Source organism: Chiloscyllium plagiosum, unplaced genomic scaffold (assembly GCF_037043375.1).
Source record: "Chiloscyllium plagiosum isolate Xiang-an unplaced genomic scaffold, Cpla_swu_hap1 HiC_scaffold_3, whole genome shotgun sequence".
Lineage (NCBI taxonomy): Eukaryota > Metazoa > Chordata > Chondrichthyes > Orectolobiformes > Hemiscylliidae > Chiloscyllium > Chiloscyllium plagiosum.
In genome coordinates, this window is record NW_028270141.1 from 163,140,167 (window position 1) to 163,159,644 (window position 19,478).

Consider the following 19,478-nt stretch of genomic DNA (forward strand, 5'->3'; position numbering starts at 1 on the left):
CGTGACCTCTCTGGCTGACCCCACCATGATCTCCCAGTCTGACCCCACCGTTAAATCCCTCTCTGACTCGACCATGAACTCTCAGTCTGACCTCAGGATGACCTCCCAGTCTGACTCCACCATGAAATCCCAGTTTGACCTCACCATGACCTCCCATTCTGACCCCAGGGTGACCTCCCAGTCTGACCCCAAGGCGATCTCCCAGGCTGAACCCAGGATGACCTCCCAGGCTGACCCCACAGTCTGACGGTCCGGGCAGCCTTCAATCTGATACCAGGGACTCCAGAGGAAGCAGTGAATGGGAATGGTTTGTGGAAGGTTCTGGAAGGTGATGAGAGGCTCCAACATTGACAGTGTGGTGTTTGAACTGTGGAGGAGGGAAGCAGGTGACTCACATTGTACATCTACTCGGATGGACTTGATAGCAGGCCCTCCAATGCCATTCTCGGCTTTACAGTAGTAACGACCTCCCTGGATCCTCAGGATGCGGGTAATCTGCAGGGTCTGGTTAAACACTGTGGTCTCCTGAAAACGCTCAGACGCACTGCCTGCAGTTTTGGTCCATTTCACCTGCACAGCACCAAACAAGGTGTTCACACAAGATGGAGCTCGACACATCACCACACACCAGCCTGATCAGGAACATCCCCCTGGATCTACCCTCACTCCCTGCAACCTTAAACATTCCACACTCACTACCCCTCACTCCCTACTCCCTTTAATATCCCACCCACTCTAATCCCACTCTCCCCCTCACTCCCAATTCCCTTCAATGACCCACCCAGTCGAATCCCACTCTCCGCCCACTCATCCCTACTCCCTTTCATTTTCCACCCAGTCTTATCCCACTCGCTCCCCTCACTCCCAGCTCCCTTACTATCCCACCCAGTCTAAGACAACTCTCCCCCTCATCCCCACTCCCTTTAATATCCCACCCAGTCTAATCCCACTCTACCCCCGCACTCCCCACTCCCTTTAATATCACACTCAGTCTAAACCCACTCTCCCCCCTCACTCCCCGCTCCCTTTAATATCCCACACAGTCTAATCCCACTCTCCCCATCACTCCCTGCTCTCATTAATTAGCCAACCAGTCTAATCCCACTATTCCCCTCACTGCACAGTCCCATTAATATCCCACCCAGTCTAAACCCACTCTGACCCCCTCAATCCCCACTCCCTTTAATATCCCTCCCAGTCTAATCCCACTCTCCCCCTCACTCCCCGCTCCCTTTAATATCCCTCCCAGTCTAAACCCACTCTCCCCCCTCACACCCCACTCCCTTTAATATCCCACCCAGTCGAATCCCACTCTCCCCTCTCACTCCCTGCTCCATTTAATACCCCACCCAGTCTAATCCCACTCTCCCCCTCACTCCACTCTCTCTTAATATCCCACCCAGTCTAATCCCACTCTCCCCCCTCACTCCCCGCTCCCTTTAATATCCCACCCAGTCTAATCCCGCTCTCCACACTCACTCCCTGCTCCCTTTAATATCCCACCCAGTCTAATCCCACTCTCCCCCCTCACTCCCCGCTCCCTTTAATATCCCACCCAGTCTAATCCCGCTCTCCACACTCACTGCCTGCTCCCTTTAATATCCCACCCAGTCTAATCCCACTCTCCCCCCTCACTCCCCGCTCCCTTTAATATCTCACCCACTCTAATCCCACTCTCCCCACTCACTCCCTGCTCCCTTTAATATCCCACCCAGTCTAATCCCACTCTGACCCCCTCAATCCCCACTCCCTTTAATATCCCTCCCAGTCTAAACCCACTCTCCCCTCTCACACCCCACTCCCTTTAATATCCCACCCAGTCGAATCCCACTCTCCCCCTCACTCCCCGCTCCCTTTAATATCCCTCCCAGTCTAAACCCACTCTCCCCCCTCACACCCCACTCCCTTTAATATCCCACCCAGTCGAATCCCACTCCCCCCTCACACCCCACTCCCTTTAATATCCCACCCAGTCTAATCCCACTCTCCCCTCTCACTCCCCGCTCCATTTAATACCCCACCCAGTATAATCCCACTCTCCCCCTCACTCCACTCTCTCTTAATATCCCACCCAGTATAATCCCACTCTCCCCCTCACTCCCCGCTCCCATTAATATCCCACACAGTCTAATCCCACTCTTCCCCTCACTCCCCACTCCCGTTAATATCCCACCCAGTCTAATCCCACTCTCCCCCTCACTCCCCGCTCCCTTTAACATCCCACCCAGTCTAATCACACTCTTCCCCCCTCAACCTGGCTCCCTTTAATATCCCACCCAGTCTAATCCCACTCTCCCCGTCACTCCACACTCCCTTTAATATCCCACCCAGTCTAATCCCACTCTCCCCTCTCACTCCCCACTCCCTTTAATATCCCCAGTCTAATCCCTTTCTCCCCAGTCACGCCCCACTCCCTTTATTATCCCACAAAGTCTAATCCGTCTCTCCCCCTCACACACCACTCCCTTTATTATTCCACACAGTCTAATCCCACTCTCCCCTCTCACTCCCCACTCCCTTTAATATCCCACCCAGTCTAATCCCACTCTCCCCCTCACTCCCCGCTCCCATTAATATCCCACACAGTCTAATCCCACTCTCCCCCTCACTCCCCACTCCCGTTAACATCCCACCCAGTCTAATCCCACTCTCCCCCATCACTCCCCACTCCCTTTAATATCCCACCCAGGCTAAGCCCACTGTTCCCCCTCACTCCCCACTCCCTTTAATATCCCATCCAGTCTAATCCCACTCTCCCCCCTCACACCCCACTCCCTTTAATATCCCACCCAGTCTAATCCCACTCTCCCCCCTCACACCCCACTCCCTTTAATATCCCACCCAGTCTAATCCCACTCTCCCCCCTCACACCCCACTCCCATTAATATCCCACCCAGTCTAATCCCACTCTCCTCCCTCACTCCCCAAATTCTTTAATATCCCACCCAGACTAATCCCACTCTCCCCCTCACTCCCCGCTCCCTTCAATATCCCACCCAGTCGTATCCCACTCTCCCCCTCACTCCTAGCTCCCTTAATATCCCACCCAGTCTAATCCAACTCTCCCCATCATCCCCGCTCCCTTCAATATCCCACCCAGTCTAATCCCACTCTCCCGCTTCACTCCCGGCTCCCTTTAATATCCCACCCAGTCTAATCCCACTCTCCCCTCACTCCCCGCTCCCTTTAATATCCCACACAGTCTAATCCCACTCTCCCCCCACACTCCTTGCTCCCTTTAATATCCCACCCAGTCTATTCCCACTCTCCCCCTCACTCCACTCTCTCTTAATATCCCACCCAGTCTAACCCCACTCTCCCCCTTCACTCCCCACATCCATTAATATCCGACCCAGGCTTATCCCACTCTCCCCCCACTCAGCCCCACTCCCTTTAATATCCCACCCAGGCTAATCCCCCTCTCCCCCTCATTCCCCACTTCCTTTAATATCCAACACAGTCTAATCCCACTCTCCCCTCTCACATCTCTCTCCCTTTAATATCCCACCCAGTCTAATCCCACTGTCCCCCCTCACTCCCCACACCCATTAATACCCCACCCAGTCTAATCCCAATCTCGCCCTCGCCCCCACTCCCTTTAATATCCCACCCAGTCTAATCCCACTCTCCCTCCTCACTCCCTGCTCCCATTAATATCCCACCCAGTCTAATCCCACTCTCCCCCCTCACTCCCCGCTCCCTTTAATATCCCACCCAGACTAATCCCACTCTCCCCCTCGCTCCCCGCACACTTTAATATCCCTCCCAGTCTAATCCCACTCTCCCTCCTCACTCCCTGCTCCCATTAATATCCCACCCAGTCTAATCCCACTCTCCCCCCTCACTCCCCGCTCCCTTTAATATCCCACCCAGCCTAATCCCACTCTCCCCCTTCACTCCCGACATCCATTAATATCCCACCCAGTCTCATCCCACTCTCCCCACTCACTCCCCACTCGCTTTAATATCGCACCCAGTCTAATCCCACTCTCCACCCTCACTCCCCGCTCCCATTAATATCCCACCCAGTCTAATCCCACTCTCCCCCCTCACTCCCCGCTCCCTTTAATATCCCACCCAGACTAATCCCACTCTCCCCCTCGCTCCCCGCACACTTTAATATCCCTCCCAGTCTAATCCCACTCTCCCTCCTCACTCCCCGCTCCCTTTAATATTCCACCCTGTCTAATCCCACTCTCCCCCTCACTCCCCGCTCCCTTTAATATCCCACCCAGTCTAATCCCACTCTCCCTCTCACTCCCCACCTACTTTAATATCCCACCCAGTCTAATCCCACTCTCCCCCTTCACTTCCCACATCCATTCATATCCGACCCAGTCTTATCCCACTCTCCCCCCACTCAGCCCCACTCCCTTTAATATCCCACCCAGAATAATCCCACTCTCCCCCTCATTCCCCACTTCCTTTAATATACCACACAGTCTAATCCCACTCTCCCCCCTCATTCCCCGCTCCGTTTAATATCCCACCAAGTCTAATCCCACTCTCCCCCCTCACTCCCCGCTCCCTTTAATATCCCACACAGTCTAACCGCACTCTCCCCCTCACTCCCCACTCCCTTTAATATCCCACCCAGTCTAATCCCACTCTCCCCCTTCACTCCTCCCATCCATTAATATCCGACCCAGTCTTATCCCACTCTCCGCCCACTCAGCCCCACTCCGTTTAATATCCCACCCAGAATAATCCCACTCTCCCCCTCATTCCCCACTTCCTTTAATATACCACACAGTCTAATCCCACTCTCCCCTCTCACTTCCCTCTCCCTTTAATATCCCACCCAGTCTAATCCCACTCTCCCCCCTCACTCCCCGCTCCCTTTAATATCCCACACAGTCTAACCCCACTCTCCCTCTCACTCCGTGCTCCCTTTAATACACCACCCAGTCTAATCCCACTCTCCCCCTTCACTCCCCGCTCCCTTTAATTTCCCACACAGTCTAACCCCACTTTCCCCCCTCACTCCCCGCTCCCTTTAATATCCCACCCAGTCTAATCCCACTCTCCCCCCTCACTCCCCGCTCCCTTTAATATCCCACCCAGTCTAAACCCACTCTCCCCCCTCACTCCCCGCTCCCTTTAATATCCCACCCAGTCTAATCCCACTCTCCCCCTCACTCCCCACTCCCTTTAATATCCCACCCAGTCTAATCCCACTCTCCCCCCTCACTCCCCGCTCCCTTTAATATCCCACCCAGTCTAATCCCACTCTCCCCATCACTCCCCACTCCCTTAATATCCCACCCAGTCTAATCCCACTCTCGCCCCTCACTCCCCGCTCCCTTTAATATCCCACACAGACTAATCCCACTCTCCCCAACACTCCCCACTCCCTGAATATCCAACCCAGTCTAATCCCACTCTCCCCCTCACTCCCCACTCCCTTTAATATCCCACCCAGACTAATCCCACTCTCCCCCTTCACTCCCCACATCCATTAATATCCGACCCAGTCTAATCCCACTCTCCCCCTCACTCCCCACTCCCTTTAATATCCCAACCAGTCTAATCCCACTCTTCCCCCTCACTCCCCGCTCCCTTTAATATCCCACCCAGTCTAATCCCACTCTCCCCCTTCACTCCCCACATCCATTAATATCCGACCCAGTCTAATCCAACTCTCCCCCCACACTCTCCGCTCCCTTTAATATCCCACACAGTCTAATCCCACTCTCCGCTCTCACTTCCCTCTCCCTTTAATATCCCACCCAGTCAAATCCCACTCTCCCCCCTCACACCCCACTCCCTTTAATATCCTGCTCAGTTTAATCCCACTCTCCGCCACACTCCCCTCTCCCTTTAAAATCCTACGCAGTCTAATCCCACTCTCCCCCACACTCCCCAATCCCTTTAATATCCCACCCAGTCTAATCCCACTCTCCCCCCTCACTCCCTGCTCCCATTAATATCCCACCCAGTCTAATCCCACTATCCCCCCTCACTCCCCACTCCCTTTAATATCCCACCCAGACTAATCCCACTCTCCCCCACACTCCCCGCTCCCTTTAATATCCCACCCAGTCTAATCCCACGCCCCCTCCTCACTCCCTGCTCCCAGAAATATCCCACCCAGTCTAATCCCACTCTCCCCCATCACTCCCCACTCCCTTTAATACCCCACCCAGTCTAATCCCACTCTCCCCCTCACTCCCCACTCCCTTTAATATCCCACACAGACTAATCCCACTCTCCCCCTCACTCCCCACTCCCTTTAATATCCCACCCAGTCTAATCCCACTCTCCCCCATCACTCCCCACTCCCTTTAATACCCCACCCAGTCTAATCCCACTCTCCCCCTCACTCCCCACTCCCTTTAATATCCCACACAGACTAATCCCACTCTCCCCCTCACTCCCCACTCCCTTTAATATCCCACCCAGTCTAATCCCACTCTCCCCCTCACTCCCCGCTCCCTTTAATATCCCACCCAGTCTAATCCCACTCTCCCTCTCACTCCCCGCTCCCTTTAATATCCCACCCAGTCTAATCCCACTCTCCCCCTTCACTCCCCACATCCATTAATATCCCACCCAGTCTAATCCCACTCACCCCCTCACTCGCCAGTCCCTTTAATATCCCACGCAGTCTAATCCCACTCTCCACCCTCACTCCCCACTCCCTTTAATATCCTACCCAGTCTAATCCCACTCTCCCCTCTCACTTCCCTCTCCCATTAATATCCGACCCAGTCTTATCCCACTCTCCCCCCACTCAGCCCCACTCCCTTTAATATCCCACACAGACTAATCCCACTCTCCCCCTCATTCCCCACTTGCTTTAATATACCACACAGTCTAATCCCACTCTCACCTCTCACATTCCTCTCCATTTAATATCCCACCCAGTCTAATCCCACTCTCCACCCTCACTCCCCACACCCATTAATATCCCACACAGTCTAATCCCACTCTCCCCCTCACTCCCCACTCCCTTTAATAACCCACACAGTCTAATCCCACTCTCCCCCTCACTCCACGCTCCCTTTAATATCCCACCCAGTCTAATCCCATTCTCCCCTCTCACTTCCCTCTCCCTTTAATATCCCACCCAGTCTAATCCCACTCTCCCCCCTCACTCCCCGCTCCCTTTAATATCCCACCCAGTCTAATCCCACTCTCCCCATCACTCCCCACTCCCTTAATATCCCACCCAGTCTAATCCCATTCTCCCCTCTCACTTCCCTCTCCCTTTAATATCCCACCCAGTCTAATCACACTCTCCCCCCTCACTCCCTGCTCACATTAATATCCAACCCAGTCTAATCCCACACTCTCCCCTCACTCCCTGCTCCCATTAATATCCCACCCAGTCTAATTCCACTCTCGCCCCTCACTCACCGCTCCCTTTAATATCCCACCCAGTCTAATCCCACTCTCTCCCTTCATTCCCCGCTCCGTTTAATATCCCACCCAGTCTAAACCCATTCCCCTCATTCCCCACTTCCTTTAATATACCACACAGTCTAATCCCACTCTCACCTCTCACTCCCCACACCCATTAATATCCCACCCAGTCTAACCCCACTCTCCCCCTCACTCCCCACTCCCTTTAATATCCCACACAGACTAATCCCACTCTCCCCCTCACTCCCCACTCCCTTTAATATCCCACCCAGTCTAATCCCACTCTCCCCCTCACTCCCCGCTCCCTTTAATATCCCACCCAGTCTAATCCCACTCTCCCTCTCACTCCCCGCTCCCTTTAATATCCCACCCAGTCTAATCCCACTCTCCCCCTTCACTCCCCACATCCATTAATATCCCACCCAGTCTAATCCCACTCACCCCCTCACTCGCCAGTCCCTTTAATATCCCACGCAGTCTAATCCCACTCTCCACCCTCACTCCCCACTCCCTTTAATATCCTACCCAGTCTAATCCCACTCTCCCCTCTCACTTCCCTCTCCCATTAATATCCGACCCAGTCTTATCCCACTCTCCCCCCACTCAGCCCCACTCCCTTTAATATCCCACACAGACTAATCCCACTCTCCCCCTCATTCCCCACTTCCTTTAATATACCACACAGTCTAATCCCACTCTCACCTCTCACATTCCTCTCCATTTAATATCCCACCCAGTCTAATCCCACTCTCCACCCTCACTCCCCACACCCATTAATATCCCACACAGTCTAATCCCACTCTCCCCCTCACTCCCCACTCCCTTTAATAACCCACACAGTCTAATCCCACTCTCCCCCTCACTCCACGCTCCCTTTAATATCCCACCCAGTCTAATCCCATTCTCCCCTCTCACTTCCCTCTCCCTTTAATATCCCACCCAGTCTAATCCCACTCTCCCCCTCACACCCCGCTCCGTTTAATATCCCACCCAGTCTAATCCCACTCTCCCCCCTCACTCCCCGCAATATCTCACCCAGTCTATTCCCACTCTCCACCCTCACTCCCCGCTCCCTTTAATATCCCACCCAGTCTAATCCCACTCTCCCCCCTCACTCCCTGCTCCCATTAATATCCCACCCAGTCTAATCCCACTCTCCCCCCTCACTCCCTGCTCCCTTTAATATCCCACCCAGTCTAATCACACTCTCCCCCCTCACTCCCTGCTCACATTAATATCCAACCCAGTCTAATCCCACACTCTCCCCTCACTCCCTGCTCCCATTAATATCCCACCCAGTCTAATTCCACTCTCGCCCCTCACTCACCGCTCCCTTTAATATCCCACCCAGTCTAATCCCACTCTCTCCCTTCATTCCCCGCTCCGTTTAATATCCCACCCAGTCTAAACCCATTCCCCTCATTCCCCACTTCCTTTAATATACCACACAGTCTAATCCCACTCTCACCTCTCACTCCCCACACCCATTAATATCCCACCCAGTCTAACCCCACTCTCCCCCTCACTCCCCACTCCCTTTAATATCCCACACAGACTAATCCCACTCTCCCCCTCACTCCCCACTCCCTTTAATATCCCACCCAGTCTAATCCCACTCTCCCCCTCACTCCCCGCTCCCTTTAATATCCCACCCAGTCTAATCCCACTCTCCCTCTCACTCCCCGCTCCCTTTAATATCCCACCCAGTCTAATCCCACTCTCCCCCTTCACTCCCCACATCCATTAATATCCCACCCAGTCTAATCCCACTCACCCCCTCACTCGCCAGTCCCTTTAATATCCCACGCAGTCTAATCCCACTCTCCACCCTCACTCCCCACTCCCTTTAATATCCTACCCAGTCTAATCCCACTCTCCCCTCTCACTTCCCTCTCCCATTAATATCCGACCCAGTCTTATCCCACTCTCCCCCCACTCAGCCCCACTCCCTTTAATATCCCACACAGACTAATCCCACTCTCCCCCTCATTCCCCACTTCCTTTAATATACCACACAGTCTAATCCCACTCTCACCTCTCACATTCCTCTCCATTTAATATCCCACCCAGTCTAATCCCACTCTCCACCCTCACTCCCCACACCCATTAATATCCCACACAGTCTAATCCCACTCTCCCCCTCACTCCCCACTCCCTTTAATAACCCACACAGTCTAATCCCACTCTCCCCCTCACTCCACGCTCCCTTTAATATCCCACCCAGTCTAATCCCATTCTCCCCTCTCACTTCCCTCTCCCTTTAATATCCCACCCAGTCTAATCCCACTCTCCCCCTCACACCCCGCTCCGTTTAATATCCCACCCAGTCTAATCCCACTCTCCCCCCTCACTCCCCGCAATATCTCACCCAGTCTATTCCCACTCTCCACCCTCACTCCCCGCTCCCTTTAATATCCCACCCAGTCTAATCCCACTCTCCCCCCTCACTCCCTGCTCCCATTAATATCCCACCCAGTCTAATCCCACTCTCCCCCCTCACTCCCTGCTCACATTAATATCCCACCCAGTCTAATCCCACTCTCCCCCCTCACTCCCTGCTCCCTTTAATATCCCACCCAGTCTAATCACACTCTCCCCCCTCACTCCCTGCTCACATTAATATCCAACCCAGTCTAATCCCACACTCTCCCCTCACTCCCTGCTCCCATTAATATCCCACCCAGTCTAATTCCACTCTCGCCCCTCACTCACCGCTCCCTTTAATATCCCACCCAGTCTAATCCCACTCTCTCCCATCATTCCCCGCTCCGTTTAATATCCCACCCAGTCTAAACCCATTCCCCTCATTCCCCACTTCCTTTAATATACCACACAGTCTAATCCCACTCTCACCTCTCACTCCCCACACCCATTAATATCCCACCCAGTCTAACCCCACTCTCCACCTCACTCCTCGCTCCCTTTAATATCCCACACAGTCTAATCCCACTCTCCCCCTCACTCCCCACTCCCTTTAATAACCCACACAGTCTAATCCCATTCTCCCCTCTCACTTCCCTCTCCCTTTAATATCCCACCCAGTCTAATCCCACTCTCCCCCTCACTCCCCTCTCCGTTTAATATCCCACCCAGTCTAATCCCTCTCTCTCCCCAAACTCCCCGCTTCCTTTAATATCCCGCCCAGTCTAATCCCACTCTCCCTCTCACTCCCCACACCCGTTAATATCCCACCCAGTCTATTCCCACTCTCCACCCTCACTCCCCGCTTCCTTTAATATCCCACCCAGTCTAATCCCACTCTCCCCCCTCACTCCCTGCTCCCATTAATATCCCACCCAGTCTAATCCCACTCTCCCCCCTCACTCCCCGCAATATCTCACCCAGTCTATTCCCACTCTCCACCCTCATTCCCCGCTCCGTTTAATATCCCACCCAATCTAATCCCACTCTCCCCCCTCATTCCCCGCTCCGTTTAATATCCCACCAAGTCTAATCCCACTCTCCCCCCTCACTCCCCGCTCCCTTTAATATCCCACACAGTCTAATCCCACTCTCCCCCTCACTCCCCACTCCCTTTCATCTCCCACCCAGTCTAATCCCACTCTCCCCCTTCACTCCTCCCATCCATTAATATCCGACCCAGTCTTATCCCACTCTCCCCCCACTCAGCCCCACTCCCTTTAATATCCCACCCAGGCTAATCCCCCTCTCCCCCTCATTCCCCACTTCCTTTAATATCCAACACAGTCTAATCCCACTCTCCCCTCTCACATCTCTCTCCCTTTAATATCCCACCCAGTCTAATCCCACTGTCCCCCCTCACTCCCCACACCCATTAATACCCCACCCAGTCTAATCCCACTCTCCCCCTCACTCCCCACTCCCTTTAATATCCCACCCAGTCTAATCCCAATCTCGCCCTCGCCCCCACTCCCTTTAATATCCCACCCAGTCTAATCCCACTCTCCCCCCTCACTCCCCGCTCCCTTTAATATCCCACCCAGTCTAAACCCACTCTCCCCCCTCACTCCCCGCTCCCTTTAATATCCCACCCAGTCTAATCCCACTCTCCCCCTTCACTCCCCACATCCATTAATATCCGACCCAGTCTAATCCCACTCTCCCCCGCACTCCCCACTCCCTTTAATATCCCACCCAGTCTAATCCCACTCTCCCCCTTCACTCCTCCCATCCATTAATATCCGACCCAGTCTTATCCCACTCTCCCCCCACTCAGCCCCACTCCCTTTAATATCCCACCCAGAATAATCCCACTCTCCCCCTCACTCCCCACTCCCGTTAATATCCCACCCAGTCTATTCCCACTCTCCACCCTCACTCCCCGCTTCCTTTAATATCCCACCCAGTCTAATCCCACTCTCCCCCCTCACTCCCCGCAATATCTCACCCAGTCTATTCCCACTCTCCACCCTCATTCCCCGCTCCGTTTAATATCCCACCCAATCTAATCCCACTCTCCCCCCTCATTCCCCGCTCCGTTTAATATCCCACCAAGTCTAATCCCACTCTCCCCCCTCACTCCCCGCTCCCTTTAATATCCCACACAGTCTAATCCCACTCTCCCCCCTCATTCCCCGCTCCGTTTAATATCCCACCAAGTCTAATCCCACTCTCCCCCTCACTCCCCGCTCCCTTTAATATCCCACACAGTCTAATCCCACTCTCCCCCTTCACTCCTCCCATCCATTAATATCCGACCCAGTCTTATCCCACTCTCCCCCCACTCAGCCCCACTCCCTTTAATATCCCACCCAGAATAATCCCACTCTCCCCCTCATTCCCCACTTCCTTTAATATACCACACAGTCTAATCCCACTCTCCCCTCTCACTTCCCTCTCCCTTTAATATCCCACCCAGTCTAATCCCACTCTCCCCCTCACTCCCCACTCCCTTTAATATCCCACCCAGTCTAATCCCACTCTCCCCCTTCACTCCCCACATCCATTAATATCCGACCCAGTCTAATCCCACTCTCCCCCGCACTCCCCACTCCCTTTAATATCCCAACCAGTCTAATCCCACTCTCCCCCCTCACTCCCCGCTCCCTTTAATATCCCACCCAGTCTAATCCCACTCTCCCCTCTCACTTCCCTCTCCCTTTAATATCCCACCCAGTCTAATCCCACTCTCCCCCCTCACACCCCACTCCCTTTAATATCCTGCTCAGTTTAATCCCACTCTCCGCCACACTCCCCTCTCCCTTTAAAATCCTACGCAGTCTAATCCCACTCTCCCCCACACTCCCCAATCCCTTTAATATCCCACCCAGTCTAATCCCACTCTCCCCCCTCACTCCCCACTCCCTTTAATATCCCACCCAGACTAATCCCACTCTCCCTCACACTCCGCGCTCCCTTTAATATCCCACCCAGTCTAATCCCACGCTCCCTCCTCACTCCCTGCTCCCATTAATATCCCACCCAGTCTAATCCCACTCTCCCCCATCACTCCCCACTCCCTTTAATACCCCACCCAGTCTAATCCCACTCTCCCCCTCACTCCCCACTCCCTTTAATATCCCACACAGACTAATCCCACTCTCCCCCTCACTCCCCACTCCCTTTAATATCCCACCCAGTCTAATCCCACTCTCCCCCTCACTCCCCGCTCCCTTTAATATCCCACCCAGTCTAATCCCACTCTCCCTCTCACTCCCCACTCCCTTTAATATCCCACCCAGTCTAATCCCACTCTCCCCCTTCACTCCCCACTCCCTTTAATATCCCACCCAGTCTAATCCCACTCTCCCCCTTCACTCCTCCCATCCATTAATATCCGACCCAGTCTTATCCCACTCTCCCCCCACTCAGCCCCACTCCCTTTAATATCCCACCCAGAATAATCCCACTCTCCCCCTCATTCCCCACTTCCTTTAATTTACCACACAGTCTAATCCCACTCTCCCCTCTCACTTCCCTCTCCCTTTAATATCCCACCCAGTCTAATCCCACTCTCCCCCCTCACTCCCCGCTCCCTTTAATATCCCACACAGTCTAACCCCACTCTCCCTCTCACTCCGTGCTCCCTTTAATACACCACCCAGTCTAATCCCACTCTCCCCCTTCACTCCCCGCTGCCTTCAATTTCCCACACAGTCGAACCCCACTTTCCCCCCTCACTCCCCGCTCCCTTTAATATCCCACCCAGTCTAATCCCACTCTCCCCCCTCACTTCCCGCTCCCTTTAATATCCCACCCAGTCTAAACCCACTCTCCCCCCTCACTCCCCGCTCCCTTTAATATCCCACCCAGTCTAATCCCACTCTCCCCCTCACTCCCCACTCCCTTTAATATCCCACCCAGTCTAATCCCACTCTCCCCCCTCACTCCCCGCTCCCTTTAATATCCCACCCAGTCTAATCCCACTTTCCCCCTCACTCCCCACTCCCTTTAATATCCCACCCAGTCTAATCCCACTCTCCCCCCTCACTCCCCGCTCCCTTTAATATCCCACCCAGTCTAATCCCACTCTCCCCATCACTCCCCACTCCCTTAATATCCCACCCAGTCTAATCCCACTCTCGCCCCTCACTCCCCGCTCCCTTTAATATCCCACACAGTCTAATCCCACTCTCCCCATCACTCCCCACTCCCTGAATATCCAACCCAGTCTAATCCCACTCTCCCCCACACTCCCCACTCCCTTTAATATCCCACCCAGTCTAATCCCACTCTCCCCCTTCACTCCCCACATCCATTAATATCCGACCCAGTCTAATCCCACTCTCCCCCTCACTCCCCACTCCCTTTAATATCCCAACCAGTCTAATCCCACTCTCCCCCCTCACTCCCCGCTCCCTTTAATATCCCACCCAGTCTAATCCCACTCTCCCCCTTCACTCCCCACATCCATTAATATCCGACCCAGTCTAATCCAACTCTCCCCCCACACTCTCCGCTCCCTTTAATATCCCACACAGTCTAATCCCACTCTCCCCCCTCACACCCCACTCCCTTTAATATCCTGCTCAGTTTAATCCCACTCTCCGCCACACTCCCCTCTCCCTTTAAAATCCTACGCAGTCTAATCCCACACTCCCCCACACTCCCCAATCCCTTTAATATCCCACCCAGTCTAATCCCACTCTCCCCCCTCACTCCCTGCTCCCATTAATATCCCACCCAGTCTAATCCCACTCTCCCCCATCACTCCCCACTCCCTTTAATACCCCACCCAGTCTAATCCCACTCTCCCCCTCACTCCCCACTCCCTCTAATACCCCACCCAGTCTAATCCCACTCTCCCCCTCACTCCCCACTCCCTCTAATATCCCACCCAGTCTTATCCCACTCTCCCCCCACTCAGCCCCACTCCCTTTAATATCCCACCCAGACTAATCCCACTCTCCCCCTCATTCCCCACTTCCTTTAATATACCACACAGTCTAATCCCACTCTCACCTCTCACATCCCTCTCCCTTTAATATCCCACCCAGTCTAATCCCACTCTCCACCCTCACTCCCCACACCCATTAATATCCCACCCTGTCTAATCCCACTCTCCCCCTCACTCCACGCTCCCTTTAATATCCCACCCAGTCTAATCCCACTCTCCCCTCTCACTTCCCTCTCCCTTTAATATCCCACCCAGTCTAATCCCACTCTCCCCCCTCACTCCCCGCTCCGTTTAATATCCCATCCAGTCTCATCCCTCTCTCTCCCCTAACTCCCCGCTCCCTTTAATATCCCACACAGTCTAATCCCACTCTCCCCTCTCAAACCCCAATCCATTTAATATCACACCCAGTCTAATCCCACTCACCGCCATCACTCTCCACTCCCTTTAATATCCCACCCAGTCTAATCCCACTCTCCCCCCTCACTCCCCGCTCCGTTTAATATCCCACCCAGTCTAATCCCACTCTCCCCCTCACTCCCCGCTCCCTTTAATATCCCACCCAGTCTAATCCCACTCTCCCCCCTCACTCCCCGCTCCGTTTAATATCCCACCCAGTCTAATCCCACTCTCCCCCTCACTCCACTCTCTTTTAATATCCCACCTCGTCTAATCCCTCTCTCCCCCCTCACCCCAACTCCCTTTAATATCCCACCCAGTCTAAACCCACTCTCCCCCCTCACTCCCCGCTCCTTTTAATATCCCACCCAGTCTAATCCCACTCTCCACCCTGACTCCCCGCTCCCTTTAATACCCCACCCAGTCGAAACCCACTCTCCCCCCTCACACCCCACTCCATTTGATATCCCACCCAGTGTAATCCCACTCTCCCCCTCACCCACCACTCCCTTTAATACCCCACCCAGTCGAAACCCTCTCTCCCCCCTCACTCCCCACTCTCCCCCCTCACTGCCCGCTCCCTTTAATATCCCACCCAGTCTAATCCCACTCTCCCCCATCACTCCCCACTCCCCCCTCACCCCCACTCCCTTTAATATCCCATCCAGTCGAAACCCACTCTCCCCCTCACACCCCACTACCTTTAATACCCCACCCAGTCTAATCCCACTCCCACCCCTGTCTCCCCACGCCCTATAATACCCCACCCAGTCGGATCCCACTCTCCCCCATCACGCCCCACTCCGTTTAATATCCCACCCAGTCTAATCCCACTCTCTCCCCTCACTCCCCCCTCTCTTTAATATCCCACCCAGTCTAATCCCACTCTCCCCATCACGCCCCGCTCCCTTTAATATCCCACCCAGTTTAATCCCACTCTCCCCCCTTACTCCCCGCTCCCTTTAATATCCCACACAGTCTAATCCCTCTCTCCCCCCGCACGCCCCACTGCCTTTATAATCCCACCCAGTCTAATCCCACTCTCCCCCCTCACTCCCCACACCCATTAATATCCCACCCAGTCTAATCGCACTCTCCCCCTCACTCCCCACTCCCTTTAATATCCCACACAGTATAATCCCACTCTCCCCCTCACTCCCCGCTCCCTTTAATATCCCACCCAGTCTAATCCCACTCTCCCCTCTCACTTCCCTCTCCCTTTAATATCCCTCCCAGTCTAATCCCACTCTCCCCCCTCACTCCCCGCTCCCTTTAATATCCCACACAGTCTAATCTCACTCTCCCCCCTCACTCCCCGCTCCATTTAATATCCCACCCAGTCTAATTCCACTCTCCCCCCTCACTCCCTGCTCCCATTAATATCCCACCCAGTCGAATCCCACTCTCCCCCATCACTCCCCACTCCCATTAATATCCCACCCAGACTAATCCCACTCTCCCCCTCACTCCCCGCTCCCTTTAATATCCCACACAGTCTAATCCCACTCTCCCTCTCACTCCCTGCTCCCTTTAATACACCACCCAGTCTAATCCCACTCTCCCCCTCACTCCCCGCTCCCTTTAATATCCCACACAGTCTAACCCCACTCTCCCTCTCACTCCCTGCTCCCTTTAATACACCACCCAGTCTAATCCCACTCTCCCCCTCACTCCCCGCTCCCTTTAATATCCCACACAGTCTAACCCCACTCTCCCTCTCACTCCCTGCTCCCTTTAATACACCACCCAGTCTAATCCCACTCACCCCCTCACTCCCCACTCCCTTTAATATCCCACCCAGTCTATTCCCACTCTCTGTCCTCACTCCCCGCTCCCTTTTCTATCCCACACAGTCTAATCCCACTCTCCACCCTCACTCCCCACTCCCTTTAATATCCCACACAGTCTAATCCCACACTCCCCCCTCACTCCCTGCTCCCTTTAATATCCCACCCAGTCTAATCCCACTCTCCCCCTCACTCCACTCTCTATTAATATCCCACTCAGTCTAACCCCACTCTTCCCCTTCACTCCCCACATCCATTAATATCCGACCCAATCTTATCCCTCTCTCCCCCCACTCAATCCCACTCCCTTTAATATCCCACCCAGTCTAATCCCACTCTCCCCCCTCACTCCCCACACCCATTAATATCCCACCCAGTCTAAGGCCACTCTCCCCCTCACTCCACACTCCCTTTAATATCCCACACAGTCTAATCCCACTCTCCCCCTCACTCCCCGCTCCCTTTAATATCCCACCCAGTCTAATCCCACTCTCCCCCCTCACTCCCCACTCCCGTTAATATCCCACCCAGTCGGATCCCACTCTCCCCCCTCACTCCCCACACCCATTAATATCCCACCTAGTCTAATCCCACTCTCCCCCTCACTCCCCACTTCCTTTAATATCCCACCCAGTGTAATCCGACTCTCCACCCTGACTCCCCGCTCCCTTTAATACCCACCCAGTCTAATCCCACTCTCTCCCCTCACTCCCCACTCTCCCCCCTCTCTTTAATATCCCACCCTGTCTAATCCCACTCTCCCCATCACGCCCCACTCCCCTTAATATCCCACCAGTCTAATCTCACTCTCCCCCCTCACTCCCCGCTCCCTTTAATATCCCACCCAGTCTAATTCCACTCTCACCCCTCACTCCCTGCTCCCATTAATATCCCACCCAGTCGAATCCCACTCTCCCCCATCACTCCCCACTCCCTTTAATATCCCACCCAGTCTAATCCCACTCTCCCCCTCACTCCCCGCTCCCTTTAATATCCCACCCAGTCTAATCCCACTCTCCCTCCTCACTCCCCGCTCCCTTTAATATCCCACCCAGTCTAATCCCACTCTCCCCTCTCACTCCCCACACCCATTAATATCCCACCCAGTCTAGTCCCACTCTCCCCCTCACTCCCCACTCCCTTTAATATCCCACCCAGTCTAATCCCACTCTCCCCCCTCACTCCCCACTCCCTCTAATATCCCACACAGTCTAATCCCACTCTCCCCCTCACTCCCCGCTCCCTTTAATATCCCACCCAGTCTAATCCCACTCTCCCCTCTCACTTCCCTCTCCCTTTAATATCCCACCCAGTCTAATCACACTCTCCCCCTCACTCCCCACTCCCTTTAATATCCCACACAGTCTAATCCCACTCTCCCCTCTCACATCCCTCTCCCTTGAAAATCTCACCCAGTCTAATCCCACTCCCCGCCCCCCTCACTCCCCACACCCATTAACATCCCACCCAGTCTAATCCCACTCTCCCCCTCACTCCCCACTTCCTTTAATATCCCACACAGTCTAATCCCACACTCCCCCTCACTCCCCGCTCCCTTTAATATCCCACCCAGTCTCATCCCACTCTCCCCTCTCACTTCCCTCTCCCTTTAATATCCCACACAGTCTAATCTCACTCTCCCCCCTCACTCCCTGCTCCCATTAATATCCCACCCAGTCGAATCCCACTCTCCCCCCTCACTCCCCGTTCCCTTTAATATCCCACCCAGTCTAATCCCACTCTCCCCCATCACTCCCCACTCCCATTAATATCCCACCCAGACTAATCCCACTCTCCCCCTCACTCCCCGCTGCCTTTAATATCCCACCCAGTCTAATCCCACTCTCCCTCCTCACTCCCTGCTCCCATTAATATCCCACACAGTCTAATCCCACTCTCCCCCCTCACTCCCCGCTCCCTTTAATATCCCACCCAGTCTAATCCCAATCTCCCCCATCACTCCCCACACCCATTAATATCACACCGTCTAATCCCACTCTCCCCCTCACTCCCCACTCCCTTTAATATCCCACACAGTCTAATCCCACTCTCCCCCTCACTCCCCGCTCCCTTTAATATCCCACCCAGTCTAATCCCACTGTCCCCTCTCACTTCCCTCTCCCTTTAGTATCCCACACAGTCTAATCCCACTCTCCCCCCTCACTCCCCACTCCATTTAATATCCCACCCAGTCTAATCCCACTCTCCCCCTCACTCCCCAATCCCTTTAATATCCCACCCAGACTAATCCCACTCTCCCCCTCACTCCCCGCTGCCTTTAATATCCCACCCAGTCTAATCCCACTCTCCCTCCTCACTCCCTGCTCCCATTAATATCCCACACAGTCTAATCCCACTCTCCCCCATCACTCCCCACTCCATTTAATATCCCACCCAGACTAATCCCACTCTCCCCCTCACTCCCCGCTCCCTTTAATATCCCTCCCAGTCTAATCCCACTCTCACCTCCTCACTTCCTGCTCCCATTAATATCCCACCCAGTCTAATCCCACTCTCCCCCCTCACTCCCCACTCCCTCTTATATCCCACACAGTCTAATCCCACTCTCCCCCTCACTCCCCGCTCCCTTTAATATCCCACCCAGTCTA

General features: G+C 54.1%; 1 protein-coding gene across 1 annotated transcript in view; it reads right to left on the reverse strand.

The window, feature by feature from the left end:
• Positions 1–262: 262 nt before the first annotated feature.
• LOC148151799 (MAM domain-containing glycosylphosphatidylinositol anchor protein 1-like) overlaps positions 263–19,478 on the reverse strand; it is a 263,563-nt gene continuing 244,347 nt past the window's right edge. The window contains exons 3-4 of the mRNA XM_087976849.1: positions 396–570; positions 263–267 (exon numbers count right to left, since the gene is read on the reverse strand). Of these exons, the coding sequence (XP_087832975.1) occupies positions 263–267; positions 396–570 (180 nt within the window). The remainder of the gene's footprint in view (positions 268–395; positions 571–19,478) is intronic.